This window comes from Thamnophis sirtalis, unplaced genomic scaffold (assembly GCF_051295495.1).
Source record: "Thamnophis sirtalis isolate CommonGarterSnake01/CBP01778 unplaced genomic scaffold, rThaSir2_p1.2 scaffold_5, whole genome shotgun sequence".
In the NCBI taxonomy this organism is placed as follows: domain Eukaryota; kingdom Metazoa; phylum Chordata; class Lepidosauria; order Squamata; family Natricidae; genus Thamnophis; species Thamnophis sirtalis.
The window spans coordinates 101,535,656-101,559,247 of record NW_028261385.1 but is presented as its reverse complement, the minus strand read 5'-3'; the positions used below and the strand labels follow the sequence as shown (position 1 = coordinate 101,559,247).

The 23,592-nt window shown below is 38.2% G+C and overlaps 2 protein-coding genes across 4 annotated transcripts; one reads left to right on the top strand and one right to left on the bottom strand.

The window, feature by feature from the left end:
- Positions 1–486: 486 nt before the first annotated feature.
- TRMT10B (tRNA methyltransferase 10B) lies at positions 487–14,963 on the bottom strand. 2 transcript variants are annotated; one of them, XM_014075272.2, is made up of 9 exons: positions 14,773–14,963; positions 13,073–13,271; positions 11,834–11,942; positions 11,350–11,474; positions 9,462–9,614; positions 7,801–7,879; positions 1,831–1,898; positions 1,441–1,564; positions 487–846 (listed from the first exon to the last, which is right to left on the bottom strand). In XM_014075272.2, the coding sequence occupies exons 2-9, from the start codon at positions 13,247–13,249 to the stop codon at positions 743–745; spliced, it is 939 nt and encodes a 312-aa protein (XP_013930747.2). In that variant the 5' UTR covers positions 13,250–13,271; positions 14,773–14,963; the 3' UTR covers positions 487–742. The 2 variants fall into 2 exon arrangements, with proteins under 2 accessions (XP_013930747.2, XP_013930746.2); XM_014075271.2 differs by lacking the exon at positions 14,773–14,963 and adding an exon at positions 13,836–13,964.
- Positions 14,964–15,058: 95 nt separating this feature from the next.
- On the top strand, positions 15,059–22,986 carry LOC148045504 (uncharacterized). Of its 2 annotated transcripts, none has more exons than XM_087716318.1 (5): positions 15,059–15,216; positions 17,917–18,084; positions 19,310–19,409; positions 20,699–20,829; positions 21,957–22,986. In XM_087716318.1, exons 1-5 carry the CDS (start codon positions 15,163–15,165, stop codon positions 22,227–22,229), a joined length of 726 nt encoding a protein of 241 aa, XP_087572444.1. In that variant the 5' UTR covers positions 15,059–15,162; the 3' UTR covers positions 22,230–22,986. The 2 variants fall into 2 exon arrangements, with proteins under 2 accessions (XP_087572444.1, XP_087572443.1); XM_087716317.1 differs by having other exon boundaries at positions 17,917–18,090.
- The last annotated feature ends 606 nt before the right edge of the window (positions 22,987–23,592 follow it).

The following is a 23,592-nucleotide window of genomic DNA, read 5'->3' as shown; positions in this document are numbered from 1 at the left end:
TATTTTCACCCAATTACTGAATTTTTGTACTCACTAAAAATGGAAGTGATGCATCTCTTTATTATACCTAATAAATAAAGACCTAGTTAATTAGCAGGAAGTAAGCTCTACCATAGTGGCCTTGCTTCTATGCAGACTAGCACTGCGGAGCATTTTATAATACTCCTATCCTTAATTTTAGAACACTCCTAATAACTCAATTGGTCGACTTTGCTATGCTTGGAAGTTTAAATAATAGTGGCAAGGAGATTTAATCTGAAATTAGAGCATTTACTTAAAAAAATTTAATTGACATAACCTCAGGTCTTTTGCCTATGAGTGCAGGAAAAGCTACCCATTCATTTCATTATGAAAGACTTATTGTTTTCAGCAAAAATTCCCAGCACAATGTCATGTGTTTTTTTTTAAAGTACATATCAGTAATAAGTGCAGTTAATTGTAATGTAAAACAAACAATACTTTAACCCTTCCAATAGATTCATCAAGAATAAGCAATGAGAGACCCAGTCTTTTCCCCAAGAAGTACAGTAAGCAGAAATGAGGATCAATTAAGTAATCTTTTACTCTCCCCACATGTCTATATACAGTAGTGCTGGAGTCAAAACTCCCATAATTTACAACTGGAAATTTTAATCATCGTAGTCCAAAATATCTACAATGCAATTGGGTAAAGGAGACTATTGTAGGTTACCAAAGGCAGACCAAATCTTGTTTTCTCATATTTGTATCCAGAACCCTTTTGTCACTGTGTGTTTTTGAAGATGTATCCCTTTCCAGGAGAAACTGCAGCTTTAAGTGCTTCTTCCCAACTCTTTTTATCATAGAAAGTTGATAAGGCATCAAACACTAAAAGAAATACATTAGAGAATTACAAAAAAATGTCATGAAAATTACAAGGAGGATTGAATCCAATCATGGTATAACAGAGCTTCTATAGAAACAATGCCCATCTTCTGTATTTTTAGACTCTTATTTTCCAACAATAATTCAAACATGTTAATAAGGAATATCCAAGATTTGTGGTCTTTAATACAACATGACCCTTTACATTCAAGGCTTTCCGACTTTACTCATGGTAGACCTCTACTGTTTAATGCCTATTTGCCCATATCTCATAGGACCGCTTCCCCTGTGTTCTTGAACAGTTCATCATGTGATATGGCATTTTGTGCCCTAAAAAGTACAATAAACAAAAGTGAAGATCAATTCTGTAGAGAACTGAGTACAAAACTCCAGTGTGCACAAATCAACTATGCAACCATTGTCAGAAAGATTTAATTTTCTAAAAAATGGACCAACACCATCCATACAAGTTATCGGGAGTTAATTTGCAACAGCTATTCTAATTCTAGCCATAAACTGTATAGGAAAGCTGGTGGTAATACTATGCCTGCAAATAGATGGCAGTGAATTCTATTGACAAGTGTGTACATTGCTTACCTTGGTTGATTGCCAAAGTTGTTGAGTGGTAATTTCTTGCATTGGTGTTTTTTACCATGTACTCTGGAATAGGCAATCGTGCTGTCTGCAGATGTCTTTCCTGGGCAATTTGGAAAGTGAGTTTCTACAAAAACAAATTATATATACTAAAGGAGGAAGGGAGGAAATGATTCTTTATGCCAGTTTTTTTTTTTAAAGAACTACATCTGGCTATTAGATTCTTTAAAAAGCTCATGATGCCTATTCTCCAAACCCAGAAGCTCTATTTTAATTATGTTAGCTAACTGTTCACAGGAAAATTATATTTGGGAAGAGGTAAGTTCCTGCAGTTCATCATTGAAATACTACCCAGCTATTTCTGTAAGAATATCATATGTTCAATATACTTACTTTTTGAATGCTTTCATCCACCAGCCCTCCCAAAATATGTACTTTTTGTGGATCAACTTCCTCAAGAACTAAAATGAGAAGAAAACAGATAAATAAGCATCTAGTAATAAAGACAGACTGCATTACATCATTATTGTTACCATCTTCATAATCTTGTTATGTTTTTCCTATCCATAACACTTCTAGCAAGAGCCAATAATAAAGGCAAAGAAATACAGAGAACATCAAAACTGGCAAGAAAGGTATAACACTATTACCATGAATGGGGAGCATTCAAATATATACTGTCCCTCTACATGGGGCTACTTTTGAAAGTCATTCAAAAACTGCAGCTGGTTTAGAATGCAGGTGCGCTAAACTCATATAACATCATCTCCTTGGTAGGCTCATTTAAGACCACTACTTTTGAGTTGCAGTGGCTCCAGTGGTGGGTTTCAAAAAATTTTAGAACCTCTTCTGTAGGTGTCGCCTGCTTTGTGGGAGTGGCTTGCCAGCCATGTGACTGAGTGGGAGTGGCTTGGCAGTCATGTGACTGGGTAGGCATGGCCAACTTGTAAAATGTGGTGAAACTCACTTAACAATGTCTTGCTTAGCAACCAAAATGTTGGCTCAAAAACTCTGGCATTTGAAGCACGCAAGTCTTAAAGCTGTCAATTTACAAGAACCTTGCACCCCTAACCCTTTAGGAAAAAAAACCCAGGGGTGTTCAAACTTAACAGCTTTAAGACTTGTGGACTTCAACTCCCAGAATTCCTCCTCCAGTCATGTTAGCTCAAGAACTCTGGCATTGAAGTGTGCAAGTCTTAAAGCTGTCAAGTTACAAGATCCTTGCACTCCTAACTCTTTAGAAAAAAAAAACCAGGGATGCTCAAATTTGACAGCTTTAAGATTTTAAGGTTTAGATAGGACTCTTAGAGGCGGGCTCACTGATTGGCTGGTGAGCCAGCCAATCAGTGAGCGGTGGGCGGGACAAGCATGGTGCGGACAAGCGGGGGGAGGGAGCTGGAACCAGTTCTAAACAGCATGGTAGATTTGTGGAACCTCTTCTATAGAAGAGGTTAGAACTGGCAGGAACCCACTCGAGTGGCTCCCAGTATATTTCTGGGTGCAGTTCAAAGTGCTGTTGGTCACCTACAATACCTTCATAGTACAAGACTGGACTACTTGCAGGACTGCCTACCTATACTTATTTCTGTCAATTCCATGAGATCTGACCGGTAGGCATGTTTTGAGTTTATGCAATTAAACAATAACATCTACTATCTAGGCGGCTTGATTTCTGTTGCTGTGGCTGCCTGTGGAACAATTTACCCCTCATCCCAAAATTCAAAAGGCCTGAATCCCAATGGCCAGTAAAAGCTTAGCTTTTTTCCTGGACACTTAGCCAAGAAGCTAGGTGAATCCCATTTTAGGGGTTCATTGCAGGGAATATGTGTGCTATCTGTGTGTGTGATGTATTCCAAGTTTTATGTTTTTAACTAATCATATGCCAAGAAGGGGAGAACAATAGATTGATTTTTTTTTAATGTATGTTTAGAGTTTGGGTGAAAATTACATTAGTCTCTTCATGTTTAACTCAATTAGCCACTAACTGCTCTGTCACTGTTGGCTTTGGCAGCACACAGTCCTACTAACTAGCTCAAAAAAAATCACAATTTGGGGGAATTTAGAATCTCTCTCCACTTTCTCCAAGAAATGCCATATATTGCATCTGTCAAGCACCAGAGATTTCTGGAGATCCAGGCAATTCAAATGTGTATAAAGATTTATTGTAAACGTAAGCTCTCTACAAGAATCTGAACTACTAACCGTCAAGGGAAATTAGGAGTTAAAAATAGAAAGGAATTCAAGGTTGGCCTAAGATATCTTGTGGGTGTGAGGGACTCATGACTGATGATGCATTTGACCCCTCCCTCAGGCTCAGCCTGGTCATCTCCTACAGCATCTGCCCCATTACCATTCCAACAAGGTCCCATGACACTACTAATCCTTATTTCCTTTTTCACCCAATCAGAATGTGGGAGCTATGTTCTAGAATAGACCTGTCCAACCAGCAGCCCAAGTGGCTTTGGATAACTGATCATGAAGTGCCCCCCTCCCAATTATAACCTTTTAATATTATGTGATTTATATACTGTACATTAGCTACATCGTACATATTTTATATATGTCCCAGGACAATTCCTCTTCACTCAATGTAGCCCAGACAAGCCAAATGTTCTAAATTGCATGGCTAAACTTAGTAGGCAATTTTATAATGGAGTGGCTTCTACCACTCTTTATGTCAAATTCTCTTTTCCTTGGATACTTACACAAAAAGGGTCAAAATGTGGGATTTAGATGTTTTCTAATACATGCCGACTTGGTGGAATTAGTTGGGTCTGTTCTGAGGCAAATTTAACTCTAGGGGAGAGGGGCAGGGTAATTGAGTCTTCTCTGTGTTGCTACATTAACTCTCTCCCTGAGCCAGTTAAGCATGCAGTGAGAACAGAATCATTGAATAATATGTTATTCTACCTTAATTCTCTGAATTGTATAGCGGTCTTTAAAAAATGACTAAAATCAGAAAGACTGAAATAGAACTTCTGCCAAAAGTGTTAGAGACTGTCTTGGTTCAAAACAAAATGTCTGGGTGTGCTCATTCATTTTTTTAAAATTCTGCCTAACAAAATCTATACTTATACAACACAGTGTAATAATTATGATTTTTATCTGACCCCCGTTTCTCTTTGCCTGCTTTGTGAAGGGTTCCCCCCCCTCTCCTTCCCAGCTCCAATGAGCTTACTCACTGGACTCTTTTGAAGAATTCTCCTTCCTCATTAAAAAAATATTCTTAATTATGTTTTATCTGTCTGCAAACTTTGCTGTTTTCCAAAGCTTGCTGGTGCTCTCAGCAAGCTTGCATTTAGCTGGCGATGTTATTTTGGCTAAATAAAACATTAAGTGCTGATACTTGAGTACTGGAAATAAAGGGAACAATGTTATTTATAGATGCCATTTACACTATCATTTTCTCATATCTCCAGTAAGAGTATTCCTGGCTTAAAAGTGCATCAAACTAAACTACCCTCTGCTTAATATTATAGATTTTTCTATTTTGAGGTATACCTTTCTAATTATTGGTAGTAATTAGGCCTATTTTTGCTCTAAAGGTTACTGATATAGTCCATGCTAGTCCATATTATTTTATGGTTCCCAACTTTTTCACCTTGGCAGCCTGGCCTGGCCAGGGGAGGCATGGGAGTGGCAGGTGCACACAGGCACACACGGCTCCATTGGTGGGAGGTGGGTGCGCATGTGTTCCACTCAAGCAAATGGAGCTTCACGCGTGAGTAGAGGGTGCTTGTGCTCACACGCAAACCTCCACTCGTGTGAACAGTGATTGCTTGCGTGCAAAGCTCCACTTGTGTGAATGGAGCTTCCCCCTCCGCTCACACGAGTGCATGTGAACACAAGCATCCTTTGCTCAAGAGCACTCCGCTTGTGAGCGCAAAAGCCCACCACTTGTGCAAGTGGAGCTTTGCACGCATGCGCTTGCTGCCACTGCGCTTCAGGTAGTGGGCCGTCGCCTGGGGAGTTGGGGAACCTATGCAATAGAAGGTCTGTAGCTTCTGTTTAGGCAGCTTTTCTCAATAGGAAAAGGCTTGGTATTTTAGATTCAGTTATTCTTCCTAATCCAGGAGTTTCCTAAATATTCTAGACTTAGGAACTTCATGTTTCTCACAAGGTCTATTAACTTAGCTCCCTCCTTGTTCATAGGCAAAAAAAAATTCAGATCCAAACTTTCATCCCTCTAACAGACATGAATTCCCCACTCTTTTTTTATGGAGATGATCATTTCAAGAGTTTCGAATGGCCTCAGATGCTCACTTAATATTTTTGTGCAAGGAAAATCACCTTGGATTATATTTCCAGAAGTCTAAAGTACAAGCAAGTTCTCAACTTAAAACTGGTTGTTTAGTGACTATTAGAAATTACAATGGACCTCAAGTTACTTACAACCTGCTTTTTACAGCTCCTACCCTCTCCCCAGATCACATGATCAAATTTTGGGCACTTGGCAACTGGCAACATTTGCAGTGTCCCATGATCACGTGATTGCAACTTGCAATATATTTTTTGCTGGAAACTGGTGCTTACTTCCGGTTTCCAGCAAAAAATGCCCATTGGGTATAATGGGTTCTCTTAACCACCACAGTTTTCATTTAATAACCATCATGACATATAACCTTAATTCTAGGCTCAATTATGCTTTTAAGTCAAAAACTATCTAAAATGATCTTTCCTAAAACATTTAGGAAGCTTCACTGAGTAACAGACAGTAGCAAGTGAGGAGTTTTAAATATCCAGATGTAATCCTTCAAGACTCAAGACTGTATCATAGGATACAGGTATCAAATTTGTATTCTTATGGCGTCACAGAGATTCTTCAGCTCTTCTATTTATTTTTTAACACGAGAACTCATCTTTACAGTTTTAGAACGCATGGCTCAGTTGCTTATAAATCTCCATTTCAAATTACCAGTATATGCTGATTTTTGAGGAAATAATACAAACTAAGTCTATTACAGCAGTGCTTCAAGCTCTAAAATGTGCATTTAATGAAATTTTAAGGCTAAAAGCTGGCCAGATGAGGAAATAGCTTTATTATTCATTTTTGATTCCATTACTGTTAGCAATAAATTCCAGTTGTTTTGGATTCTAGTGATTTTTAGAACATTTCTCAATTACCGAATTTCCTCAAATTTTTGGTGGCTGGGAGTTATCAAACATACTAGAATGAGAGAGGGCTCATTCAAAATTTATCCCATTAGACATCCACCCTAGGTGGATGTCAGCTAATTATGCTGACTCATGATCTTCCCCCATTTCAACAAGGGATTTTCTTCAGAGCAAGGTCAATAGCCTTTAGCATTTTTATATGGGAGAGTTAATAAAAGTTCCTATAGCTAATCAGACTTGCCAGTGGGTTGCTAACTGGTTTATTACCAGTTCGCTCGTGATCGCATGGGCGCAACGCTTCTGCGCATGTGCATAAATGTCCAAGCGGGTGGCCGGAGCTTCCCACCGCCGCCACTACCAGTTCAACTGAACCAGGCCGAACTGGGAGCAACCTACCTGAGACTTGCCCTTGTGGTGATGGCTCATGTTAATAAGATGATACATTCATGTTAACAAGAAGATTCCATTTTCCTTTGTTGTTACATGCCCGAGATCAGTCTGAAGAATCTTATATTATTTCCCTTCTATTAGATAAGAAAAGCCTTACTATAAATAATATAACCAAGTTTTATACAGCAACTGTACAAACAGCTGACTTCTGATCTATATGAGCAATATGATCATACTGGCTCCATTAATCCTTGGAAATGTATAAATGAATTTCAACAATTTAGATCGTTAGATTTTAAAATATAATTTAGAACTATATGGTTCATTTACTGCATTACTGTACAGATTGAATACCTAGATTTAGATTTTACTTAAAATTCATTTTATAGTATTTTTTATCTTATTTTATAGTTCATTTTATTTTATCTAATGTTAATGTTTAAGTGTTAGGAAGAGTCCAGTGCTGCATTATTTCAGCAGTGTTGCAAAAACCTTTAATTGGGAGTCCTCACCCCACCAATCAAGACAGATTAATTTTTGATTCCCAGCCACAGTATTTAGAGAAAGAGGAAGTGCATCAGTAAGGACCACAATCCTAGATTAGGTTGGGCTGAATTATAGTTACTCTACTTACTGCTATTCTTGCTAAAGACTGAGTACACGTAACTGTTGCTCAGTTTGGCATACAAGGCTGCTTGTCCCAGCTGAATGCTAGAATATATGGCATTAGCTGACAGTTCATGAGGATGTAAAGTGGAAACAAGTTTAAGTTGATTTGAAGCATACATTAAGAAACCCCAAATCCAATTATTACTCATTTAAAATAAGAACAACAAAATTTTAAAAGCTGCAATATACCATTATCAGAATCTGGTGTGAGATATACAATCATGTCCAAAGGAAATAGGTCAAGATAACTTTCAGCAGTAATATCCATCTGAAAAAGAATGCAACACACATAAATAGAATTTCAAAAAAATCCTTTTAGAAAGACCACTTGTGCAGGAATGAGAGTGCAATTTTGGAAAAACATGCCACTCTGACTATCCATTACTATTCTACTGAAAAGCACATTTTGAATCAAAACAGCATTTTAGCCCAATTTAAACCTAATATTTCACTACACTATTGATGATACCATGTTTTCCCAAAAAAACAACCTGTCCTGAAACTAAAGCCTTGCCACATATTTCAGGTGGGCAAAAATATTAGCTCTGGGAGTATGCTCTATGGTTGTGGACTGCAGAGTGTACAACCATAGAACGTACTCCCAGAGTGGCATCCGTCCGCCGTTGCGGCTTCCAAAGCACAGAGGTAGGATACCGCTCTGGGAGTACGCTCTATGGTTGTACTCTACCATAGAGCGTACTCCCAGAGCGGCATCCGTCCTCTGTGCTTTGAAAGCCACACACACACAAAAAAGCGGTGGGCGGCGCCAGCAGCGGAGTAGCCCTGGCTCTGCAGGTACTGTAGAGTTAGCCAAGGGCATTGTGAGCCTGCAAGTCATACAAGCGGGGAGTGGAAAAGCCACTCGATCAACCCCACTCTCCAGCCATGCAGAGCCCCATTCACTCACATAGGGGCATTCCGAAGGTGCTGAGCCGTGGGAGGCAGAAAGCGGTGAACAGGCGCTCACGTTGCTTGGCGCCTTCCGGGTAACACTCGGTCGGTCAGCGGCACTGTGCCTGGCTAGAAAGGGGGGTTGCCGGGTGGCTGCTCGCGAGAGTGGTCACCTCATGGCTGCTGTGTTGCTGCTGCGACAGCGCAACACAGCCATTCGACCCTGAGGCTGTGCCCGGCTCTTCGGGAGCCCGGTTGCAAGGCAGCAGCCGCCCGGCAACCAAAAACAATAAGCCCTCCCCTTTAATAAGCCCAAGGTCATATTTCGTGGGTCAAAAAAAATATAAGACCCTGTCGTATTTTGGGGAAAACATGGTATTAAACTACAGGACTTCTTAAAAGCAACTATTCTGTGTCTAGTCATGTTGGGAATGCAACTCTGGAAGGTACCAAGTTAACTATACAGAGAATATTATGGGAAAGGAAGGCAAAGCTACCAATTCTGTCTGTTGGATAAGAGCAACTTGAGGAAGAACTACCGTATTTTTCCAATTGTAAGACGCACCAAAGTATAAGGCGCACCAAGGTTTTGAAGAAAACGGGCCCGTTTTTTGTCAAAATTTTGTTTTGCATGCATAGCCTTATGGAGGCTTATAGAACGCTGGGGACTGGGGGTGTGGGGGGGGGGAACAGCCCATTTGTTGCTCATTTCTGCTCTCCCCAGCCCCCAGGAGTTCTCTGAAAACCTCCATAAGGCTAGGCACGGCCATTTTTGTAAAGGGTCGGGGCTTCAGGAGGCAAAAAAATGCTGCATTCGATGTATAAGACGCACCCAGATTTTCAGCCTCTTTTTTGAGGAAAAAAGGTGCGTCTTATACTCTGGAAAAAAACAGTATTTTCCTTCAGTGTCATCACTTGGAGAAAGCTAAAGCAGAGGGAAAGAGGGGAGATATACTTACCATATAATTGGCAAATCCATCATTCATTCTCAGGCATGCTTCGTAAATAGGACTGTTTTTCACAATTCCTGTGAGGTGGAGCCAAAAGGGCTTCTGAGCTTTCTTGTTAGACCCATAAAGTCGCCTAATTTGTGCAGCAAGCCGACATATTTCCTTTGAAGAAGAGGAAAAAGCCTCAGTGGTTGGTTGTTGTTTTTTTCTTTCTTTTTTTTTGTTCTAGATGTTCTTCAAAAAGCTCCAGTATTATTCAGAGCTTTTTGTTCTTTTTAATGAAATATACCAATCAAAATATAATGCACAAAATAAAATATTACTGTAGGATAATAAAGAAGTAAATGATGCATAATGGTAATTAAAGTGAACAAAGAGATTCATATAGAACTAGGTTAATTCTTTAGCATATTCTTGAAGTTTAATCATACAGAAACATATTGCCTCATGTTCTCATTTTGTATACAGTAAAGACAATTCATAATAGGGAACATGTCCGAAATTTGTTCTTTAAGAACAGGACTCTATACTGCCTTTCAGCAAGGTAGAAAAATTCTCTGTCAAACTCTGACTTTGAGTTCTCCATAAAATGTCGAATTCCATATGAGAATGTGAAAGTACAGCTCAACATCACATTTGCATTTTTAATTAATTTCTCCAATTTATATTAACCTATTTAACGACGAGGTCAAACAAGAGTCATGGTGGGATAGGACCAAATCATACAAATCCAAGAATCCTATTTGCAGTTTATTTCAGGCTGATGTAACTATTCTAAATTTTCTCCTGAGCAATAGCTGCTTAGAGAGCCAATTTAGTGTACTGTTTAAGGTACCCAGCTAGAAACCAGGAGACTGTAAGTTCTAGCCCCACCTTGGGCACAAAACTAGCTGTATGATCTTGGGCCAGTTACTTTCTCTCAGCTCTAAGAAGCATGCAAGGACAAAGCATTTCTGAAACCTTGCCAAGAAAACTGCAGGCCCTTGTCAAGGCAGTCGCCAGGAGTCAAAACTAACTCAAAAGAACCAAAAAGCCCTCCTGCTTATGAGCATCTCAAAACAATGGATCTCATGCTCTGCCATATGTGATTGTAATACATATTTTAATCTTGCAACCTTGTCCTCATCAAATTTAATAAAGAGCACTCCTTCCATCTATTGCCTTTCAGTGGTCCTAAGGTCTTCTCCATTCCACTTCCAGTATACCTAATCCAAATGGTAAAACTTAGAAAATATGCTTAGTCCTGCCAATCTCAATGTTTCCTCAGTTCAAGAGGACTTATAACCACAAGCAAGGTATAAAATCTCTCACAAAATATGACTCCTTCATCCTTCATGCAACTATTCCGTTCCCCGTGGATGCTGCAAATCTGGTGTTTCCTACACTTATACAACCAAGAACTTACATTTCAGTCTGGCTTAAATGTGCAGGAAGCTTTCTATTGTTTTCATGAGGAAAAAATCAAATGGTCACGTCCAAATTTCTAATTTTTATGGAGTACAATTCTTCAGTCAATAAAGCAAATAATACTACTTCAAAGTACAGTGACATCTCTGGTCACGACCATAATCTGTTCCAGGACTTAGATTGGCATCCAATTTAGCCATGACTGGAAGGAAGACTGACTGCACGCGCGCGCACAAAGAAAAAGGTGTGGAAGGGGAAATCGCTATGGCAGGGAAAATCACTGTGGCTGTGTTTGATTGCCACCCAAGGATGTGTTTGTGAACAAAGTGAAACATTTAGCAGATTTTTTGGTTGGCACCCAATTTGGTTGTGGTCTGTGACCTGAGGTCCCACTGTATTGCAAAATAAGTACTCAAGAGCAGAGGCACATTCACCAGTCCTGAAAATCAAATTCCATGCTTTTTAAAAACAGCAAAAAATATAAAGCTACCTTCTTAGTCATGTGACCAGTCAAACTCATATCAATACACAGCCGAGGACCTGTTGCCTTGGCCTCTAGAAGACGATCTTTTGCAATGGCTTTTAGATCTCGCTTACTAAGTTGAGGAGCAGTGCCTGAAATAGAGAAAAGATAAAAAATAAACAATCATCCAGTGGCTCACTGCTGAACAACGTTAAGCATACAGGGGCGGCATAGGCCGTGATTTTGCAGGCTAGCAATAATTTATTTGAAAGGCACTTCAGTGCCTATAAATCAAAATCTCTCCAAAAAAAAATATTGCACAGCCTGCCCTACACTTCCTTCCACGTGAACAATACAAAATATTAGCTGTAGTAGAGAAACCCAGAAAACCCGATCCATTATGGAACTTCTCACAGAAAATATAAGTAAAGTTCCTTGAAGCTTCAGAGTACAGAGAGCAAATTATTTTCTATAAAAAATGAAGACAGAAATTATACTGTGTTTCTTGTACCTTTTTGTTCAGCGTGCTTCGCTTTACGTCGTTCTCTTTCACATTTTCTTTTATCCTTCTTTGCAGAAACAATCTTCTCCCAGTGCCGTTGTTTCCTTAGCACATTCCTCTTAATATAAAGAAAAATAAACAGACACATATCAGGGAGGGAAAAAAGCCATTTGCAAAGATTTTCTTATCACAACTGGATTTAGGGGTGCATATATGTTTGGATTATTTGAGTATGTCCCATTGTTAAATTTCCCAAATTTTGCATATGTTCATCTAATACAAGGGTACACAGCAACTATTTATCCTTTCTTTTTCTATCTCTCACACACAGAAACTATTACAAATTTCAGCTATTTTACACAAATAGAAAGGAATATATTATTATGTGCTGTATTTTTCCCAGATAACTACTAAAAAGTAGAAGAAGAGTTATGAGTTAATATTTCTTCTGCTTCTAAAAATGATGGGAGTACAGTATTATTTACATAGTGCTTTCAGTCAATAGGAGATGTTATATGTAAATGGCATTTTGGCACACAACTTGCCTTTCTAAATGTATAAAAGATCTTTGTGGAAATCCAGGAACTATCTTCTCTAGAAGTATTTTTGTAGCAACACTTTTATTAATTTTAGGATTTAGGATTTTACTTTATTTATATGCCGCCCTTTTCCCTGAGGGGACTCAGGGCGGCTCACAATCCAGGGGGAGGGAAGAACAAAACAAAATACACACATAAGACAATATGGTTGACTGTCAAGCCAACCAGATGTTTCGATTGGATTTGGCATTTTTATCCATCAATTTAGTTCTTTCCAAGGACCTGCTTATTATTATGATGATGGTGACACAGTCAGCCAGATGTTTAGACTAGATTTTTTTAAATCCATCTTTTGAGAGTTCCTTGCCTGAGGGTGTTGGATATCATCATAGAATGTAAATTGTTCCAAATAAAGCTGCCTTTTGCAATTGATCTACAGTGATTTAGTCAATGCTGATGGTGTTCAAGTAGTCCTCTAGTTATTATTATTATTAAAAGATCAATAGGCCACTGGTACACAGAAAGGCTCAGCTGATGTCAATATGACAACTTTTTGGCACCAGCTTAAAAATTTTCCATTGGCCCAGACATTTTACAGCAAATCTGTTTTGATTTTTGTTTGTGTTTTGTATGAAATAGTTACTGTAATGTACTATGATAACTTCCCAATTTGTTTTTGACATGAATGTCTGAAGGCCACTTTACATACCGAACACCAATTCTCATTTCCTGTAACCTGTTCACTGGATCTTTCATCATTCTCATCAATTTCCAGAAGCTCAAATGCATCCCAGAGATCTTCCCCATCTCCATCTCCATAGTTTTGCTGTTGATCACAATGATCTCCAGAGATACTTTTCTCTACTTTCTTCTCAGGATTAGACATTATTGGTTTTTTGTCCAAACTGCTGTGAAAAACATAGAAAAAATGACATTAAATGCTGGACCATAGAATTTCCAGAACTGAAACTGCTCTCATCCTACAGGTAAAACAGGATAGTTTTATTTTGTACTGACTGCAGCTTCTGGCTACTTTCAAAAGAATTGTAAGTAAGCATGTTATAGTAATCCAACATTGAAACAAGAAGAGCATAACTTATTCTGTGTATTCATCCTTTATTCAGAAAATGGAAAAAAGGTGTGAACCAGTCTTAACAGGTGCTGATTAATAGCACAGAAAGGGAAGAATTACGCATTACCAATTCCAGATACATGAAAGGAGCCTCACTGGTATTCAAACGTTGTCCGTTGTGTAAGAATTTCAGAACCATGCAATTCCTCCTGCCATATAAGGCATCTTTTCTACTTAAAACTTCTTAAATAACATTGCACAAATACAATCAATGTGTGATCCAGAAAAAAGATGAGCAAAAGGTGCTTTACAGGTAACTTTTATGAATAGGCAACAGTCAAAATGCTTAAGTAGTTTAAGAATCATGAATTATTGTTCAGACGAAACGTCTGTTACTCACCTCCCTTTAATAGCAATTTCTCAATCAATCTTTCTTTTACTCTTTTGATTTAGTACGAAAAACTAGCTCCACGCTAGGCTATTTCCTTCCTCTATCTATACCGCATCATCCAGTGAGACTTCCCTCTACCAGGAACCAGCTGCATTCTGGGAATTGTAGTTTTCGTCATGGGCGACGGGACAGGATTATCCGATTCAAGGTTGGGCGGATGGGAACGTGCGTTGCTTTGATTTAGAGACGACGGGGGAGGAGTTTAAATATGATTCGCTGGCCATGCCTTCTGAAATGTCATCCTGAGTTACATTTCTTCATGGAAAGCAAAAATACACTTTTCAATTCTGAAGCCTATTCTCAAATATATTGTTTTTCGGGCCAGTCTTGATTTATTTTTATCTTTTTTTGTAGATTTTTAATTATAAGTCGTTTGGTAATTAGAAATCAGGCGGTCTATCTGTGATTTGATTGCCATTTCATGTATGCATCAACCATGCTTATGTTAAATACTCACATATCCCGCAAAGGGAGGAGCAGAAATATATTAACCACACATTCTGAGTGCACATAACTTCCTGAACTTTAAGCTCGGGTGAATAAAGATTCGCACAATTGCAGTGTTCACATAATATGCTAGGTCTCTCCTTTAAGAAAACATATTGAAGCCTAATCTGACAAACTGCCACCTGCACACTGGTAAACCATAGAACAGGATAGCCCGACTCTTTCCAGAAGTTTTGTGCTTCCTTACAGATCTAGATGGTGCCATTACCTTCAATTTGTAACTCCTCACGTTGCCTCTGTCTTTACCTCACACGAACCGTCTAAAACTGCCACTACCTATCAAAACACATGATGCACCCACAATAAATCTAGATTTTTTTCCCTTTAATAGATATTCTCTGGGAAAGAAAAAGAAATACACACGCACCTCGGAACTCACCTAAAACGATTTTGGAAAATAACTTAAAATGTGTTCTAGAGGAAAAAATGGGGAAGCAGCAGCGTGGCTATTAATCTGAAACCCGCTTTTTGAAACTCTGCTGTCACTCGCAAGAGAACAACCCCATTATTAAGCGAAACTGGAAAAGTGAGAAACTTGCTCCGATTTCTATCCATTGCATAACTCTCTCCCTGGTCTTTTCCTGCCATTGGTTACAAGCCTGCAACTTCCCCTTTTCTGGTGCAATGGATTTGCTCCTGGTGATTTTTTTTCCTCCCTTCTAAGGTTAGAAAAGGGGGCGGATTGATAGACGAGGTTTCTTCCGATCCGAGACTAGAAGCCTGAAAGTCCCAAACTTCTGCTGTTGCTCTTTCTTTGGGAAACGCCATAATGAAGCTGCTTCTCAACAGCCTCCTTCAGCTCTGGCCTCGAGGATATGTTTCGGTGAGTGTTACCCTTCATTTAGCCACTTGTGCAGGACTTGATCATCTGCAGTTGCCTTTTCTTGTCGAACGAGAATTTTTCCCCAAATATCCTGTTTGCTCCAGTTCTCTTGTGCTCTCTTCCCGATATGCGGTGCAATCTCTGGGGGAAATCTTTCGAGACGAAGGAAAACATTTCTTTTTACGACTTGGTGCTTCTACCAAGGCAGCATTTCTCAACCTTGTCCACTTTAAGATATGTGGACTTCAACTCCCAGAATTCCCTGGGGATTGGGGAACTCTGGGAGTTGAAGTCCACACATCTTAAAGCAGCTGAGGTTGAGAAACTCAATTCTAAAGGATCCAACTTTACTGTAAAGGGCAGCGGGTTCAAAATTGTGCCTGGGAGAAGACCTATTTTGAGTTGGAGAATTACCCAACTGTGATTCAGAAAAGGAGTCTATGATGGGAATGGCAAACAAATGGGAGCTGTGGGGATTAGCCCTTTCTTGGGCTGGGTGCTTTTGGCTGGGAATTTAAAATGGCCACAGGTAGACACCATTCTCTTCTAATATTGAGTTAAGACCCCAGACACTCAGAGTGGGGGCAAAGAGGCAGCAGGGAGTTTTCCCTGTTGGTTTCAGCTTGAGAAAGAGGTCGTGATGTCTTCCTTCTGGAAGAGAGGCCATTCAGAATAACGAGCAAAATTCAGAACATAATTGTGTTAAGAAACAGATTGTCCCTAGCAATTATTGAACCTGGGTGAACTGTCTATTGGGAAACTGAATTTTACAAGAGGTGACTGCATGTTGCAAGTACTGTAGGTGTGATTCTAGCTAACATCTTCCCTATAACATTTTTTCTTTGGAAAAGTGGAATTTGAGTGAAGGTCTCGAGGAAGTTATTAAAATTGCCAAAGCAGATAATTAAAAGTGCCTGCATACTGATAAAAATATATATGTGAAAAGTTTTTGAGGCCAAAATGCAAAAAAATTAAATATAGTTTTTTTGTGTGAATTTAAATATACAATTAAATAAAGTATACAATTTAACACTTTGCAAAATTGCACAACTTAAATGAGTGATACCTTCTGAATATACAGTATCTGTTTGCAGATTCAGGGCTATGATCAGAGTGTATCCATATAATCTGAGGGTTGGATATTTTACATTACATTAGGATGGTGAAGAATGGGGAAAGTTACGGGGACAATTTTAGTTAAGAGAGATTGCATAACTGAGACTCCACCTATTTAACCTTTTAACAAGAAGGATTTGGACACTAATTTTGTGTGTGTGCCTGAATTATGTTCACTGCAGCTTTCATTCTGATCCATAGTCTACCATTTCTCTTTTCCATTTGACCTAAAAGGAATCTTCAATGTTTGTTAGCTTAATATCACAAATATCAGCTTCATTGCCGAAAAGCAGGTACAGCTCTTATGCAATAATTCACTACCAGATCACTACCTGCTGTGAAATTTTTTTTGTTCCTGAGGAATTTTTTTCACTGTTTAAAAAAGCACTTTTTATTTTCTCTTTGCCTGTGTATTTTTTTATCTTTGTGTGGGGGAGGGTCAGTTGTCACCATTTTAAAAGCAATAAATAATTTAAAAATGACTGGTCTGCCAAGTGCCCAAATTTGATGACATGATCACAGGAGCACTGGTGGTAACTTCAAGGACAAGTCATAACTACCATTTGTTCAGCACTGTTACAACTTAGAATGGTCATTAAGCGGGGAGTAACTGTAGTTGCAGTTCTCTAAATCTGTGCATTAATTCATTCATCTTTGCTTCGCTGCTGCTTCTTGGAGGCAAGTAATTCTAATAATCAATCCAACAAACTCTTGACTCTCGTAAGTCCTGATATAAACATTGCACAACCAACATTAAAACCTATTTAAAGTCTGTGAGAATGAAATCATTCTGGGGAAAAAGGACTTTACTGACCGGGTGGTGTTGCAGAAAATGACAGGCATTAGACTTCTCAAGATACAGAAAAGTTTATTTGGCAGCCAGGTTAAGAAAGCTAGCCCATGGCTAGCATTGCAAGTTCTGAACAACCTTAATTATCGAAGCACGCATTCTTATACATTCTCAAAAGCATTGCAACACGGAAATACTTAACACATTTCTTAGTGGTTACCTTGAGGAGAAAGCCTTATAAGGAGATGGGGTCTGACTTCTCCTTTTGTTTATGGAGTACGTGTCATTAACGAACTTTAATTGAACCTAGGATTTTTAACATAGGCTTTTGTCATAGAGAACATCTTGTGTTTAGGCACAGGCTTCCTGTTTCTATTGCAAGTTCCAACTCTGTCTATGTGGCTTTTAATATAGAAGTAAAAGGGGTCTCTAAGAGGCTGTCTAGTCTGACCCAGTAGGTTTCACACTCACTTTACGTCTGCTTTAGTGGGGTGAGTTGAGTCTGCTTTCTGCCTATTTTATAAGTGATTCAAAGTTAGCAAATGTTATATAACTTATTTTCCCCAGTTCTTCAAGCAAATTTGTCATTGGCGAGAATTCATCCTATTGAACAAGGTAGTGGGGGGTAAATATAAACATTTCCTGCAACAGTGCTAATTATGCAGGCCTATTAAAGAGTTTTGGGCAATAAATAATGCAGTTCTAATTTCACTAAATTTGGGGAACATTGATGAACTATATGCCATATGTACTTTATTAAATGAAATACTGTTTTCTATATTTCTGTATTATAGCTTCTGCCACAAACCATGTCTGAGAAATTTGGGGGGAAATACCAAAGTGTAACCTTGAATCATGCATACCACACAAAAGGAGACAACACCAAGCCAACTGAGCGGTATCCAATGCCCAATAAGAAAGACCTTCCACATGATATAATAGAACACCTGGAAGAAGCAGAAGTGAGGGTAAAAAAAAAAATCAGTTGGAAAAAATCAGTTCATAGAAGCTTGTATCTTTATCAACCTTCAACATAAGTGCTGTTCCTATACATTTGATTAGAGTTTGATCATTTTCAGATTAAAGAGACATTAGGGGTTGTTTTGTTGGACAGCTGGTTTCTAACTACATATGAACCTAATGATGATTAAAGATGAAAATTTGATATGCTATCTAATACATGTTTCTTATTCAGTTAAGTTACATACTGGGTTTTAAAATGGATTCAATAATTGGCTGTGATTAGATGAAAAACAGGATCAGAAAGAAAACACTTTTCTGTTCTTCCAAGGTAGCTGGTACCTTTCATAGCAGAGTAGAAAGGAGAAATGACAATGAAGTCTTGATCAGGTGCTGTTTATTTGTTATTCAGATTAATATTGTCACCCCATCAAGCCAGAAGAAGCACATCAGTTCTGGATCTTCAGAAACCTTATATAAAACTCAACATCTGGTAACAGAAAACTCCCAAGGTGAAGGAGCACTTGTTGAGTTTGATTTTCCAGGCTTATTGTTTTGAAGCAAAGAATATTTGCTAGAATTTATTAAAAACTGTCTTAAAACAGATCAACAATCATATATTGTCCATATAGCCCAATATTATTTAGCTGGCATTTGCTTTCCATTTACTTGCAACCCAATCCTTTACATCCTTCCACTGAGAATTTGATTTTTTTCTGCTTAAAAAGCCTCAGGTGTAAAGCTCAAGTCCTTTTGCTAGAGAGAATTGAGATCACTTGGATGTATCCTTATATTTGAACCTCAGCACATTGTTTCAAAGATTTTGCAAATATTCTCAAGAATTCCCACTGTTGTATGTGTTAGAATCCAAGAGCCACATCTGATTTCTCTTGGACCTTTTCCCCACTTAATCATCATGTGTGCAAGTTGAGAATCAAGAACAATTAGAGGGAATATTTTTAGCACCAGCTAAATTGTTGGTTATCTTCCTTCAATGGCTTGGGAGGTAGCTATCTTAAAATGAAAACTCACCCTGCTGTTTTTAGAGGAGTGCTGTCAGAGAAACCAACAACAAATCTGAGAACATTATGGTTTAAGAAATACTAGTCCCACTAGAATGTCTTGATAGTAAATGGGGAGAATAATTCTAGACTCCTGAATGTTTCCCTGAATAGTTTTGAATATGATTTTAAGGTGTCTGACTATTTCCCCCTCCTTGATTCTCAGAATGGGTTTTTGCCCAATGTATTTAAAGTGATGGCTAATCGACCAGAAGAATTTAGGGTATTCTTTGCCTATCACGATGTCATCATGCACAAGAAAACAGGTATGAGTAGCAGTCAAACATGGATGCTTTGAAGATATTTTCCTAAACCAATTGCTCTAGACTGCATTCCAGATGTGTTCCTAAGAATACAGGTGTGATTCAAGAACCATTGAACAAAAGAAGATTTGAATAGCCAACAGAGGCTATTAAACTACCCTGATATCAGAAACCTTTAAAATAATCTTAAGGTGATGCAGTAGGGATTTAATACAAAAGCAATTAACTTCCTAGGATGCTTCACATAAAGTGGGGAGTTAGTTCTGAACTACGGAATGCAGTTTCCCATGTTCTTTATGTGAATGCTAGACCCTAATAAGATTGCTGATGGCCTCTTTGAGACTATCGTGAAGCTAAGAGGGGACTTAATTAACATTCCCAATATATGTCACTAGACTGTGGCACTTTTCACCATAAAGGCTATAACTTAGAATGTGAAACTGGTTATCTCTGGCAGTAGAAGTGGCTGCAGCAGAGATCATATATCATCTCATTCCTGTATGAAAGGCATGTCTCTCCCTGGCTTAAATGAATCGCCTCCATGAGTAACAACACTATGAAATTTTATTTTAGAATCCTGAAGAATAGCTATAATCTGAGAGAGTAGTCACTTTTCAATATCATAATTTAATTTCCAGTATGTATGGAATAGGGTACCAAATGGTCAACAATAGTGATTGGATTTGGGGGCATCAGAACAGGTCTAGAATGATATTCAGATGTATGCCATTGTTCTTGTCTTTTAGCATCACCAGTTTGTTGATTTCTGATTTCATTTTGGTTATAGAATGTCAGATAAGTGCCCAACCTATGTATAACTATTGTTGCCTTCTTCCTCTTTAAAAAACCCCCAATAATGACTGCTTTTGTTTAAGATTTGATCATTTACCTAATGCTGAGAATGCAGTTCTGTTCTTGCTTGATTAGACCTGACTTAAGATGTCTGTTGATAATGACTGTCCATATTGACTTATGATTTCTGGGAAATGAGTGAATCCTGTTGTGGCTTTGACTCTGTAATGTGTATTTGTACAGTATACTTTGTGGCAAGTGAGGCTTCTTTCAGGATGTAAAGAATATATCCCAGAAGATGGCAGATAGTAGTATATATTTATTTTAAAATACCTTATTTTTGCTCATACTGGCATAATAAGACATTAACATGTTTTTTAAAAGCTGATCTTGTATAACTATGTGGTATTAGGGAAAAGACAACATTCATACACATTAGCTTGTGCTTTGGTGAATCTGCCCTGAGATTACTCACCTTTCACAACTATCTTCCTCCCCAGGAAAGCTAAGTATGGCTGACAAAGAGCTCATTGCTGTGGCTGTGAGTATTGTAAACCACACTCCCTACTGTGTAACTGTACATAGTGCCTCACATCGGAAGTACTCCAAGAAACCAACTTTAACAGATCAGGTTAGTCCCTACATCTGCCTTGTTTGTCTCTTGCAAGCATTTTCTTTTCCCTCATTAGGATCTAGTTGTATGAGAAGATCTGTAAAATTAGAAGAAATGAATAAAAGAAATGGGTTTGTTTGCTTGCTTGCTTTGTTTGTAAGCTGCCCAAATCCATAAAGACTCTGGATAGCAAACAATTTTGGTATGCATGCATGCATTGCTTACCCAACACATAATGTATGACTCTTAGAAGTGTACATCAATAAAAAGCAGAGTAACAAAATGAATAAAACCAAGATAATGAATCACAGTCATGCCACAACTGAGGTTGGTATAATGTTCACTCTCCTAGCAGGAAAGTGGGTCAGTCAACATGAAACCTCAGTGCCCAGGAGAAAAGCCACATCTTCATTGCTCTAGGAAAGGCAAATAGGATTGGGGCTGCTAACTATCCAAAGATAGACCAGCAGAGAAGATAATTTCTTCCAATTCCCACACTGCCCCAGAGACAAGACCTGGAGCATACTTACCTTGTGTAATATAGTAGAACAGGCAGAAATAATCATGCAGTCCTGCTAATAATCCAGCATTGTGTCATGTAGGGCAGGGTGTCCAACCTTGGCAACTTTAAGACTTGTGGACTTCAACTCCCAGAATTCCTCAGCCAATATGGTTGACTGAGGAATTCTAGGAGTTGAAGTCCACAAGTCTTAAAGTTGCCAAAGTTGGAAACCTTTGAGGTACAGCTATATAGGCAATAACTTGAATTGCATCCAGAAGCCTATTGGAAGCCAATGCAACTTGTCAAATTATGCTACATAAGTGTAGAATTATGCCCAATATTACCCACTTGCTGCAGTCTGGACCTGCTAGCTTTCAAATGGACTTCAAGAGCAGTCTCATGCAGATCTCATTGCAGAAATCTAGCCAGGAAGTGACTAAGGTGTGGGTGGATTTCTTGTATTTATATACAATAAGTTCAAAAAAAAGAAGAAGAAATAAGTTGTACAAAAAAGAAGCTTGGCCTAAATTCAGATGCTCTGTAATTTTAAAAGATAGCAGCATAAAAGAAAGACGGAAAGATTATTGAAGAAAGCAAAACAAAAAATGTTACGTCCCAAAGTTTGTACTTTGCTTTTATATAGGTGGTTGTGAATTGGAAACAGGCTGATCTAAGTGATCGGGAAGTGGCCATGCTTGAGTTTGCCCTTGCTGTCTGCAGAGCAGATAATATAACAGAAGAGCACTTTCAAAAGCTGGAGGTACATGGATTTGACCGAGAAGATGCTTGGGACATAGGCTCCATTTCAGCCTTTTTTGCCATGGCAAATCGCATAGCTCTCTTCACAGATATGCGTCCCAACCCGGAATACTATAACATGGATAGACAGGAGGACAAGGTCCAATCTTCCAAATAAGGTTTGCTGGTATTTACAAGAATATTTGCTCCTCAGTGCTACGGCTAAGTCTGGATAATCAACAGCACTACTTTCCATTACATGCAATACTGTACTTTTAAAGTACTCTATTTGGTTGATGTAGGGTTAAGGTTGCTTACTTTCAAGTGTAATTAAAATATATTTGAACATTTATGGTAATCCTTGCTAAAAACCATCTAAGCCAGGGGATTTCCCATTTTCAAAATGTTGAAGTCTCCTATTCTGTTTCTTTAAATGATGAACCTATGTATTGAATATCTTATGCAATGGTGGCAAATATCTGTAGCTCAAGTGTAGGATGACACTCACCTGACATGTCCTCCACATTACAAGACCTACTGACTACACAAAGCCCTTATAAGCAGAAGAACCAACATTGACATCCCGCAAATTCTGCTGAAGATGTTACCTAGCTTACTAAGGAAACATTCAGAAACCAAGCCACAAGCTTGGAGAACAAACCTCCACTCTCAAACATATATACATCAACTTACAACCATTTGTTTAATGACCATTCAAAGTTACAACAGTACTGAAAAAAGTGACCAGTTATCACACTTATGACCATTGCAGCATTTCCACACTCATGTGATCAGGCTTCAGGTACTTGGCAACCAACATGTATCTTTTACAATGGTTGCAGTATCCTGGGGTGCTGGGTTTGTCATTTGCAACCTTCCTAGGGAGCTTCTGACAATGGGAGAAGCCAGATTTGCTTCACAACTACATGATTCACTTAACCGTGGCTAAAGGTCATAAAATGAGGCATGAACCACTTAACAACAGCCTTGCTTACCAATGAATTTTTGGAATTGTTTGTGGTTGTGAGTCAAGGGCTATCTATATAGTTCTTCAAAAATCTTGAATACTAAGTGCTATTATATGCATTATAAGTAATTATTTGAACATAAATATATTGATTTCATAAATCACTTATTTTTAAAAAATATTTTCTAATAAAGTTCAAAATCATATTTTGCTTTCAATTTAAAAGTGGTATTGAAATTTTGTTTGTTTATTTTGTGGGTGTTTATATACCTTTGGGGAGCTTTTTTATAGTTTGCGTATGAATCTTTAATTTCTAGATTTTTCTTTAAAAATTTTCTTTTTAATTATATTCCTTTAACACATTGTTCCTCACACAATGAATTAATAAATAAATGCTAATAAATTCTATCCTAATTTGTTTTCCATGTTAACTTCTCTCCTTCTAAAGAATTATCTCATGTATCTCATGTACATATAACTTAATCCTAATACAAACAGATATTTTAATTCTCTTCCAGATCTTTTACTTATTCATTCTAAAAAGTACTTATCAATAACATTTTTAATATACAAT

Coding starts and splice junctions, on each gene's coding strand:
- TRMT10B (XM_014075272.2), bottom strand. CDS start 13,249: ATGTCTAATCCTGAGAAGAAAGTAGAGAAAAGTATCTCTGGAGATCAT. Junction 11,943..13,072: donor GAAATGAGAATTGGTGTTCG/GTATGTAAAGTG, acceptor CTTTATATTAAG/AGGAATGTGCTAAGGAAACA. Junction 847..1,440: donor AACTTTGGCAATCAACCAAG/GTAAGCAATGTA, acceptor TATTTCTTTTAG/TGTTTGATGCCTTATCAACT.
- LOC148045504 (XM_087716317.1), top strand. CDS start 15,163: ATGAAGCTGCTTCTCAACAGCCTCCTTCAGCTCTGGCCTCGAGGATAT. Junction 15,217..17,916: donor GGCCTCGAGGATATGTTTCG/GTGAGTGTTACC, acceptor TCTGTATTATAG/CTTCTGCCACAAACCATGTC. Junction 20,830..21,956: donor AACCAACTTTAACAGATCAG/GTTAGTCCCTAC, acceptor GCTTTTATATAG/GTGGTTGTGAATTGGAAACA.